The following is a 12,279-nucleotide window of genomic DNA, read 5'->3' as shown; positions in this document are numbered from 1 at the left end:
TTAGAGGCCTTACAAGAGACAGCAAAGGTTGGGTTAGTTAGCCTATTCAAAGATGCATATCTATGTGTGATTCACACAAAGAGTATGGCAATCATGCATAGAGATATGCAAACAACTAGGAGATTTAGAGGTACCTAGGATTAAATTCCCTAGTTTTATAATTCATTTGGAAAAATCCAAATGAATATACATCAATGCAATGGAGTTGGTTTTGTAATTTCTATGGTAGAGTAATCCATTTCCTCATTAGGCATCAATGAAATCAATTCCTTTATTTGTATCCATCCAATTGTGGACTTGTTTTGGAGAGTGTTTGGTGATTTATACATTTTAACTTATGTGGATTACATGTTTTTAACACTTGTCATGTGGACCCCATGATGATTACTATGATGTTGTGCATTTTCATTAATACTTAATTTCTTCCCCAAAAATACTTGTTTTAGCATGCCAATAGTACAAATTAGCATTTGGATGTGCCTATATACCTATAACGAGTAGCTACTCATAAAGGAAAATCATAGAGTTTATTTTCGCGTGACTACTCTTGACACACATGCAAGCATATCTAGATGCCTCTCTAAGCTCTAGAATTCTATTCTGGTACCAAATATCAACATTGATGGTAATTTTTTAGTTGAATGTCATATATTCAAATGCTTCAAATTTCTTAGCCTAAATTCAAATACAATCTTGATATTACAACCACCCATAACTTCCAATTAATAGTAACATCACATATTCATAGTTGCATACATGAGTTGAATAGAAACAAGATCAAGTCACCATATTTGAATGTGGGAGTTATAAAAAAAAGGAAAAAAATATTAATATCATCATAATTTTTACACTAAATGGCTTCTTAGCTGAGAACCAGTGTAGAGCTAGAATGGGAATACAAAGGTAATTAGTTCTTCAAAGAGGCAACTTTTGTATGCATTCAACTGCTTGTTTACGACATCTTTTCATTGTGACAATTGCTCCTACACCATGCTAACCACCATCTCTACTTTTGGAACCTGAAAAGCACTCCCCAAAGCCAACAAGCTCATGATTCACCCACGTACATGCATGCCAAAAATGTGTCTCATCGACTCCTTCTCAACAAGGATGATCTTGTTGGCATTCGAGAGTATACTTGAGACACATAGCACCTTTATGCACCTACAAGGACATCAATTGCACCTTAATCTCTTTGAGCTTGGAGGACAAGGTAGGAGCTGGCAACATTGATATGGTATCCAAAGAAAACTCACATGTTGTTGCCAGCATGGAGAGTGCCTCGTCCTCCCGCATACCAAGCACCTTCTCCACATCATGGAGAAAGGTGAACTCTATAAGGCCACCAAATATTTTGGCCAAGCTACACCTTAAGTCTACATCCACTCTCATCAACCTCATCTTGAGCTATGGAGCAACTCTAGGCACTCTTCGAAGGGAGGATCCCTCAAAGACTCCCATCCCCTCACCACTACCAATGGCCTTTGTAGATGAGCCCTCGAGGGGTGCCGGGAGTATGGTAAGCTCTACCCTCATGGTATCTATGACTTTGCATAGAGTTGAGAGCCATGTATAGTGATGATGGAATTGAAATTGAAGAATAATATATAATGACACATTAGTTTTTGTTTGTTTTATAAATGTTCTTCTTTTTTACTTTTTAATGATCATATCCCAAAAATTTAATAAAATTTTAATTATCTTATCTCAGACCCTATATAGATAAGCTCACAAGTTTCTCATTCTCATATTTCACAACTTTCTTTTTGGTTTCCTGTCACCTCATGACCCTTTCGCTCCCATCTTTCCTTACATGGTATATAGAGGGCTTTCAATTAAGCAAGTTCAAGGATTTCTTGGAGAGGATTAAATTTAGAAGTCACACCGACCTCTTATAAATTGTAAACCCTCCCATCCCTTTCTATGATATAGTAATTTGGCATGGGGCTAGCCTCAAAGACACTGCTAAATACATGAACATCCATCTTTGAGGTTACATGGTGTCTTTTGAGGGATCCCAAGAGGATTGGGTCTACATTGACCTCTTAACATATATCAACCAAGATGAACCCTTGGCAAAGCAAATCTCTAAGTTTGTAAATAACTTGACTCTTGTCTTCTACTACATGAAACTTACCATGTGAGAGGCCAGGGTACTTGGGATTGATACATTTAGTCACCAATTCCTCTCATGGATAACTACATTTATCCTCCTACTCAATGACCAAGAAGAACCCCTTGATATCCACATCAATGAAGAGGGTAGAGTTGTTGGCTTGTTAAAAGATGTCCTAGACAACCCAAAGCCACAGCCACTAAACAGAGCTTAGGAAGAGGTGGTTGCCCCAAACACATTTAAGTGAGCTTTGAATAGAGGCCTAGGGCCACTAACAATAATTTGATGGCTCCCGATCATATCAAAGGGAATACCAAATGGTCTCACCTAAAGAATTTGGAAGACCAAAATGTTTTCACCATAGAGGTCAATGGAGAGCAAACTTGATTTTTGGATGGGCTTCAAAAGCCCTAATGTGCCCTCAAGATTACTATGCCAAAGATCAATGGAGAGTGAGCTCAATGCCAAGATTGCTTTCCAAAGCACTATTGTGCACTCAAGGTTATTGTGCTGGAAATTGGCAAATCTAGTTGCCTAGATCATCTCTATTAATTTCCCCAATGACTACACCAATTTTGTCCCAAGTTTGGCACCAACTCCTTCAATATCAAAAAGCAAGGAAGCTAGATCCAAAACCAAATTAACACCACTTACTACGCTAATGCAAAAAACAAAATTGACAAAAAAAAAAGCAACCAAAAAGACATAAAGCTCATGGTTGTCTATCAAAAGCAAGTGTCAAAACTAGCCCACGTTGAAGTGCAATAGCCTAAGATAGTTTTTTCTCCAAATAAGGAAACAAAGGTGTCCCAAAAACAGCCACCATCACCTTCAAAGAAGGAAATGAAACATTAGGAGCACCATGTAGTTTCTCAATTAAAAGGCTAGATTACAAGGAAAAACAATAGAATCATCCATCACAAAATAGCAATAACCCAAAGTAGATGGAATATCATCTGAAAAATTTAAGACCACATTGCTAAAGGAGAAATGGGGAACACACATCATGACTCTTCACTACAACTTAAATCAAGAAACTCAATCCTAAAGGGAAGCAAATAAAACGCCAAAATTTTGACAATATCAATCTAAGATTATTGTCAAACCATACACGAGACTTCTAAATAGGCACCTACATGTACTTTATCCAAGGATGTAAGAAACCATACTTGTTTGATAGTGCTACCAAACCAGCTAAACTTGTAGCTACTACTTCCAAATCAAGGGTGGAATTCAAACAATTGCACCTCCTAACTATAAATAATTGCATTGAATTAGTGAAATCAAGAGTTAAATTCAATGGTCACAACTCCGGCCGATGACTACTCCCATTAACTTAGCTAAGGAACAAGCCCCTACTGCTTCAATAACAATGGATATAAACTCCAAGTGAAACAACACAACTTAGCAACTGCGAGGATGTGCTCTTCTTGATCAAAACCTCAAATTAACTTGAATCCTAAATTGATCATGATCTCTTATGAAAATGGCAAAAGAAATGTCATAAAATGACAATCAAATAGTAATTAAGTGCCTCAAAAGTTGATCATATGATAAGATTACTTGCTCAAATCTTTTCCCAAGTTAACACCATCATTTTGGTTGAGGATCGTGAAAAGCTTCAAATGATATTGGTGATATGGGCCCTAGACTAGAATGAAGAGTGAGTATGGAATGAAATCTATACAAAATGACTACTTTGGAATCCAAAATGTTGCCCTACAATTGACTAACTAGGTGGGAGGACTTAGGCATAAAATCCTATAAATGATACTTGTAAAAAGCTCTAATAGTATATAAGGAAAATGGAGTGCCTATTCACCATATTTTTTATTCTTCTTTTGTTGAATAAACTATTGCAAGTAATAATAAATAAAAATGAGAAAAAATATGGATTGGAATTATGAGAATTTACAAGGAATAGACATAAGTGAAGTTGTGAGAATATTTTATGCCATAGAGTAGATGTGTAGTGATATAGAGTTTTGATATAGAGTTTTGTAACCTTGAATCAAAATTGGAAAATTTTGGAACCTAAAAATCATTTACCTATCCAATCAAATATTTCCTATATGCCCCAAGAAGTCTCATATTACTTCACATTCATAAATTCACATGCAAGGGCCTATTATAAAAGATATTATTTATAGTTTTCATGAAGATGGCAATACTCAATTTTATTTCTAAAATATTAATACATCATTCAATTTAAAAATCAACACAAAGGCTACGTTTTTTGGCGCAAGATATAATGGACCTCAACTTTTGCTAACGATGATTATCATGATCAACATGATTTCTTAATTGTTCTTTTACAAACTATGAATCGGATTTTACACAACCCCTAGTGATACCAATTCAATAGTGCTATACATTCACTCACAATTTTCAATCATAATGAGGAAGTTCTTAATTTGAAAGAATTATAAAAGTGAGTTCCTTCATTATTTTCACATCAAGCAACTAAACAAGCACTAAGATAATGAGTCCATGCATATCTAATTATGTTATGAATTTCAAACATCCACCAAACTTGAAACGCTTACTTGAACTCAAGTTATCACATGGCTTGAGAGGCTATTTATTAAATCTCTTTCCCTTATCAATCTAGCATTACAATTTTTTGGTTATGCCCATTGGACTTACTAAAACACCAATCACATTTAGCATGAAATTTCCTCAAGTGCCAAAATTCATACTTTTTTCCTCAATAATATTTTGGGCTTCCTAAGTTTGAAAAGAAGCCCCCGAAAAAAAAAAAAAAAAAAAAAATCACTTGTATTCAATTCCTTCAAAGAAAATCAACTTTATGCAAATCGAGATAAAACTACTACTTCCAAGAGTTTGATTACCTAAATCGTATTGTGTCAAAAATTTGTATTTCATTCCATCATAAGGTAGAAGCTATTCATAAATGCTGCTACCTAAAAATTGTAAAATATTACACGGCGCAGCGAACAGAATCTGAGAAAGAGATAGAGAGTACACAACAGATAAGAGGAGAATCAGTAAATTCTTTAACTCCAAACAACTGATACAAAGATGGCTCTGTCCACCCGTGCGCTTCCACTGAGTGAAGCTTAGATGGCGATCTAGACAGAAGATAGGTGAAGAGCTTAAGGCTAGCTGGAACAACAACTCTGACTGGGTGAAAGATGAGTGTAAGATGGCTGCGAAGGGGTTTAGCTTTTATAGCCCGCGAAGGTCGTTAGGTCGGCCTGCTGACCGACCTACCATATGAGCCTCCACTAGTCGGCCAGGGAATATTCCAGGGAATATTCCCTTTACCATCGGGCCGGGGGCGCTGCCCCCGGACCCCCGCCAGGGGGGCCGCTGGCCCCCCTGGGACCCCCCAGCCAGGGGCCGCTTCCGCGGCCCCCGGACCCCACAATAGGGGCCCCTTTTAACTCCCTTACTACGCAACTCAATGCAATGTGCCTCGAGTTGCTACCAGCTTAACCACTCTGTCTAACCCAAAGATTAGACCCACAATGGTCACCTTTTTGCCATCCGGTCACATAGACCTCATCTGATATACAAGTCAGGACTCCACCAATGTCCGGGCTCACACTTGGCTTCTCCTCATAATGGGGGCCTTACAACTTTGAGCACCATGGATCATTGGTAGTACCTAATGAGGGTGGGGCATTGATCATATCTAACAAAAATATTCATGAACTGTAGTATCTTTTTTGTCTAAATAACTTCCAAGAAAAATCGTGTGAATCTTCTCTTATTGCATCACCTCGCCATACTTCTACACAAAAGAACTTTATAGGTAGGTAGATTCCCAACGCAATTGCTTTTGAGAGAGAAAAGCATTCTTAAACATATACACAAATATTCCAATCATGTAACTTTAAAACATGTTTATTTGTTAAATCACGAATGCTAATGGTGTAAGCAAAGGAGCTCTACTAATGGGAGATGACCATCTCATTGCCTTCGAAAGCTACAGACCGCATTGGATGTTTGTAAATATGGTTTCATAGGATCTAAACTTCTAATCTATCTTGAATAGCAAAACATTAAATATTCACTTTCACAACCTTAAATCGCTAATAGACATTGCTAAATTTTTGCAACCTCTCATTCAATATTACCCTAAAAATGCAAATGTTGTAGCTAATACATTAAGTAGACAACATAAAATTTTAGAATCTAATACTTGGTTGCCTTCTCATGGTAATTCTGTCTATTCGATTTTTATTTTTTGTTAAGCGTGTGCTATCAATGCATTTGACCACAAAGTCTAAAGGAGATACATCGATCTTTTCTATATTTATGCACTTAATGATGTCATATGGACTACAATAAATACATTCAATAGATAAGCCCTCTCTATGGCTTGCAAAAACACTAATTGCATCTCGTATTCCATGAGAACAAGCCAATGTAATTGACAACCTTGATAACAATGACAATGCAGTTGGCCATCCATGGACTTAAGATTGTATGTGCAAGTGTATGTATGCATGCACACATGCATGCATGCTTTAAAAAGGCATACATGCCTTACTAATGTAGCAACATTCGAACATTGAGATGAGCAACAGCCAAGGAGGCCCAAGCACATGTACCTTCTAATGGGTAAGAGGGGTCTGCCTCTAGCCATGTTAGACAGCTCTAGTGAGGATACGACCATCACTCAACTGAGATGAGAAAGCATAAAGGGGAAGGGTGCAGCACATCCATACATCCAACACCAATTACATGGTGGTGAGAGAGAGGGGATTTGATTGGGAGGTACTAGTTAGTGCCCTGAGAAACATGGATTAGAACCCCCTTTTGGGATTCAGCTAAGGGAGGTCCAGGTTTCCTGCTCACCCTACAATGTGACCGAGTGGTAGTGAGGAGTGGTGATCCCCCTCCCCCCATTACTAAATGATTGCTTCAACTAATTTAGTACATTGGCCTTTGACTTTACAATTGCTAGGTCATTAGGTCGTGCATGTTTGCATACTTACAGTAGCATTACTTTTCTTGTAAGAAAGGCAGGCTCTTGACATTTTATTGCCTTGTTTCTTTCTCCATTTCCCTCTGAAACAGAAGCTCCTAGACATAACGGAGTGATCACTAAATATTGCAATAAAGATCAGCTAGTATTCAACAGGCCAAAAATAAAAACTGCAGTATAGATCATGCACAATTAAACCATCATTGCTCTTCACAAGGGGCTGGCTTGGCTGTACAAATGGCCTGTCATTGAAAACCTGAGGTGCCCAAGCATTCGGTCCGGATTGCAATTATCTTAGAGCCGAAGGACTGTGGAGCATGTTGCAGCCACTATTGGTGCTGGTAGCAGGGAGAGGAGCTACAAAACCCTCAAACACCCTGATTCTAAACAGGAGATAGCATCAATCAACTACTCAGAAAAATTTAGTCTCTTTTTTCTTTTCTTGGGAGGTATTCCCGTAAACTTTTTGTAAAGACCAAATTCTCCTTTGACCTCTCATTGGGCACTAGTGCATTGTACAATTGTCTTATGATACCCCTGATTAATGTACACATCAACTGCCATTCACCTCCTACATGGCTAGCTTCTACTCCTTCTGTATGGCCCTTGCCAGATTACGCGCCAGTGCCAGCCTCAACTTATCCATAGACTCGCTTGATTTTACTTGCTCAATTGACACATCAGAAAGTAAAAAACTTTGCAACTTTGATAACAAGGCATTTGTCTCAGCCACATTCAAAAGTACATCTCCTTGAAACTCCAGTAGCAATACCTGTGACAAGACCCAATTGAAAAGTTGAGATTGCACCCTCAAACAGGCAATGCCCTTGTACTATGTAAAGTAAACCTTACTTACAGATTCTCGCAGCAAAGGAAGTACAAATTGATGTGGGGTTACAGCTCCATGTAGCAACTGCAGATTAAACACCAAAAAAGTTGCTAGCAAAGACATGTCAACGAACTGCTACTCAGTACAGCATCTCCTTTTTTTAGTAAAACAGATTCACAACTACAAGGCAAGAAATTTCAACCTCCTGGAACCCCTCTCCAGCTTAATAAGATTTCGCCTACAAGGATAAGCATCTTATGTCTCTAGTACATGCTACTCCACACTTCTTATGCATGCATGTGTGTGTTTTGCCTGGGTTTTTTCAGGCATGTGCATGAGAGCGAGACAGAGAGAGAGAGAGAGAGAGAGAGAGAGAGAGAGGTATGAAGCACCATGTGACAGATTTTGCATCACATAACACTAAAAAGGGTCTGGCCATAGGCAGAGATAAAATGAAATGACAAAGCCTAAAAGATGTTTATGAAGTTTGGTTTACAACAATAGACCACCCTTTTCCTGCTTCTCTTATGACTCACCTTGGCTGATTCACTTTTCTTTGTCTTGAGTTGGGTTGGGGTGAGCTTGTCTATCATCCCTTGCCCAGTGCCGTTCAAGGAGTCCGATTGCTTCCAGATCTTCTCCTATTTCACTTCATTTGAATGGTGCAGTTGTCTCTAGCCTCTATACATGGCATAGCAATATTTCTGAAGGGAAGGAACTGGATAATCCTTCTACGTAAGCTCATTCTTACAAATGTATTCTCTTGGTTTGGCCCTCTACTTAGAGCATTTCTCTGCTCTGTGACCTTTTTTTTTCCTTCTTTTTTGGGGGTGGGTTTTTGGGTTTGGGGTGTGTGGTGTGGTGTGATGGTGGTGGTGGTGGTGGTGGTGTGTGGTGTGGTGAGGTGAAAGGGGCTGGTGTGTATCTTTGCATGTGTGTGAGCACGCTGAGTTTGAGATTTCAATTCATGTTTGCTGAAGGCCAAAATTACCTATGAAGCAAGAGGTGAGTACAATTGGTGATTGGTACATCCATCATGGAAAAACATAAAAAATACAGCAGAAATTTCTTTGAATCTGTGTACAAGAAGCTCGAGCCTCGCAGCTACCAGCTTTCAGCCTAATGTTTCAACTGCAAGTGCAATTCTGAGGCTGGCCACTGGAAGCCTTTGATGGTATTTCCCTATCATGGCTTTTGGGTTTACCAAAGCTCCAACTTCTCAGGGCATTATCATTGTATAATTGGTGCAATGATGATGGTGGACACCAATTCTCAGGCCAGGTAATTTCTCTATCTGGTTTTCAGCTTTAAAGGAAGCATAAATTGTTCTTGTTCGCACATATGAAGGGGGCAACAAGGTCCCATTTAACACGCATTCAGAAGAGGCATTATCAGAGAATGGCAACACAGTTAATGAATCACCAGTGCCATTTCCTTTAGCCTACAGGATCTTCCAAGACACAGTTTGCCAAACTAGCCCCAGAATCCGTCTTTAAACAGCCAACAGAGCAATAAATTAATCTGGTATGAAGAGTTATCTACATGGTTTTAGAATTAGAATTGTGACTTTTTTATGTCTCCATGAACCCCTTTCCAATATTCTCTAGAAGCCAGAACATTGAGACTTGAGGGAAATCAGCAGCATCAATTAGGCTGGACCTCATCAACGTACCATGAACTATGAGATCAAGGAACATCCATGAGAGTTTGGGACTCTTTTCAAGGTGATGAACTACATGCAACAGAGATGCCTACGCCTTCTTCTACACGAGATCTGCAAATGTAGAGGCACATTACTGACATAGCAACACCTTTCAGAAAGCTGGTGGCCAATAAGAGCCTCCGATTTCCTATGGCTTGTGGCACATGGGGATCTGGAAGTTGGCACGCTTGATTGACCCAGATGCAGCAGGACGGAGTCTGCTAGCACTGCCCACTGCAGCACTTGGAGAGTCCAGACTGCCAAAGTATGGTCATGTGAGGTGGCACAGCTGGTGCAGAAATGTGCCTCCCAAGCAACCCAGCCTGAGGTGTATTTCATGGGGGCCTTCTGCTGGCAAGCAGGCAGGCAGTGCCGCTACCTACTCTACCAGGCAAACATACCATCTTCATCCTTGAGACTAGCTCATGTGCAAGGGTAGGTCTGGTGACTTTGCCCAGCTGCCAAGTTACAAGGAGCTCTGGTCATACTCCGTGGCTATTGGGAGAAGCCATAGTTGTCAAGTACGAAAGATACGATACGGTACAATACAATAAAATACGGTACTAAATGGTACCTTAAGATTTTATAAGATACGGTACGATATTAGTACGAAAAAAATAACTTGATTATTTTGGACTAAAGATAATAGAATAGATATTTCAAGTCTAAATAGCAATGCTATTAGAGTATATAAGATGAGTACTTAAGGGTAACATGCCAAAACCTAATGTTGCATGCGCAACATGCGCTACTGCTACCTACAACTTATATTTACATAGATAGGAGTGAATACATCATGCATGCATGATCATACAAATAAGAGAAGTGCGGGCTTGAGAGAGAGAAGGTTGAGAGAAATTGTTTGAATCTCAAATAACCTAATCTCATGGGAGAATCATATTAATATAAGGAGCATTTAGCTCGTTCCAAAGTGCAGTTTGAATGGAAAAGATGTATCCATTAAGTTGGCACCTTATGGTACTAATACATAAGGTACGGTACCTAAAGTATGGTATAGTATCAAACCTTTCGTACGTGGTACTAGTGCAACTATATCACGAGAGAGAGAAAGAGGCTAGAGAAAGAGAGAGAGAGAGAGAGAGAGAGAGAGAGAGAGAGAGGAGAGGCTTGAGAGAAAAAGAGGGTGTGAGAAGCTTGAGAGAGAGAGAGAGAGAGAGAGAGAGGCTTGGGGGAGAAATAAAAAAGAAAGAAGAAAGAAAAAAGAAAGGAGAAAGAAAAAAAGAAAGTTGTAGACTTAAAGGAGAGTGGCCAAAAAGTGCCCATTTTTTCGTATTAAATCGTACGGATACGTACTGTACTGTACTGTACAGATCAATCTCTACTACATATAGAGACAACCCTAGGAGAAGCTTTAGGAAGACTCTAGATACAAACAAAAGCTCAAAAGTTTGGCAACATTGGGTTAGCCATGGCCCATTCTTCACTTTACAGGATGGCAAACCCCAGTGGTGCAATACTCCAACATGGCTTTACCTGCATCCCTCCAGTCCGCCCCTAGTATATTGGAGGTAGACTATCTCCGAGCCACAATTCTAAGGTAATATCTAGCATGTTATTTTTTCAAAAAGACCTTGTATTTGATTTGATCTGATTTCAACAAAGCTCCATCTGGACAATTGAGCAATTATACTTCTTTTGTATTTTCATCAGCAACACCTTTTTTTACAAAATTTGAAAAAAAAAACCTCACTGGAGGATTAGTGCAGGTGTAATAGTTTCCATGATTACTATGAGAGGAGTCACACCAAAGAAAGCCTCATAGCTTGGTCAAGCCAAACCGCCAAGGCTTAGGAATTCTTCCCAACGATCTAAGCTGCATAGAGGGATCCAACAATCATTCCCAAATATTACCCAAACATTTCAAGGTGACTCTAATACTATGCATGCTCACAAGTATTAAAGTCTCCCAAGAGCTTTCCCCTTAGCATCTACAAATCTACTTGTCTAAAACCTCTCCACTTCACTTCGATGACATCCACAAGTTTTTTCCCCCTTGGCATCTGCAACCTAAGAAAGCAAACCCTGTCAAGGGATAATATCTGCCAGCTTAATCATGTCGATCTGCCAATGATAAAGGCCTCTCAAGTGGATTATATAATTCCAAACTCCTGAAGAGGAATCAAAAATGAAAGCACTCTAGATAGTCCATATATGCAGACAACCCTAGAAGCGGAGAAAGTTGAAGAGCACTTTCATATCGAGCTACACAGGGTTCGAGAACTTGGGGTGTCCAAAGCCCAATCCTTTGGAAGCATCGACAGCCCCACTTGAGACCCAATGATAGACAACAACAACCAAACTTTTCTCACCATTAGACGAGAAAGGAACCAATAAAAAGAAGTTTCCACATGCCGTACAAAAGAAAAAACAGCCATTCGAAATATGATGTTTGGAGAGTGCAGAGGCAAAAGAAACATTTGTGAGATTAAGATCTTGTATTTGAATGGTATTTTGTTCACCCAACTGGTCATTACCACAAATTTCCACGAAGTTTACATTTATGGAGACCCCGAGTGTTGTTGCCCTTCTAGGCAAGCCAATCCTTATCCCGTATAAGCAAGTGGTATATCGGATTCATTGGTACATTGCCCAAATGCAGCCAACCATTAATCATCCAATCTTGCCAAGGGGTATCTTAGTTGAAAGGGGAAAAG

The 12,279-nt window shown here is 39.3% G+C and overlaps 1 protein-coding gene across 2 annotated transcripts in view; it reads right to left on the bottom strand.

The window, feature by feature from the left end:
* Positions 1 to 7,087: 7,087 nt before the first annotated feature.
* The window catches only part of LOC148015356 (nuclear pore complex Nup85-like protein), a 70,931-nt gene continuing 65,739 nt past the window's right edge, over positions 7,088 to 12,279 (bottom strand). The window contains exons 16-17 of one of the 2 annotated variants that reach the window (XM_087664892.1): positions 7,930 to 7,986; positions 7,088 to 7,845 (exon numbers count right to left, since the gene is read on the bottom strand). In XM_087664892.1, coding sequence (XP_087521018.1) covers positions 7,660 to 7,845; positions 7,930 to 7,986 — 243 coding nt within the window. In that variant the 3' untranslated portion in view covers positions 7,088 to 7,659. The remainder of the gene's footprint in view (positions 7,846 to 7,929; positions 7,987 to 12,279) is intronic. The other variant, XM_087664891.1, reaches the window with a different exon arrangement.

Source organism: Lygodium microphyllum, chromosome 24, assembly GCF_053477565.2.
Source record: "Lygodium microphyllum isolate KBCC chromosome 24, Lygodium_microphyllum_v1.1.10, whole genome shotgun sequence".
In the NCBI taxonomy this organism is placed as follows: domain Eukaryota; kingdom Viridiplantae; phylum Streptophyta; class Polypodiopsida; order Schizaeales; family Lygodiaceae; genus Lygodium; species Lygodium microphyllum.
Note: the sequence above shows the minus strand (reverse complement) of the source record. Positions and strands in the feature narration are given on the sequence as shown.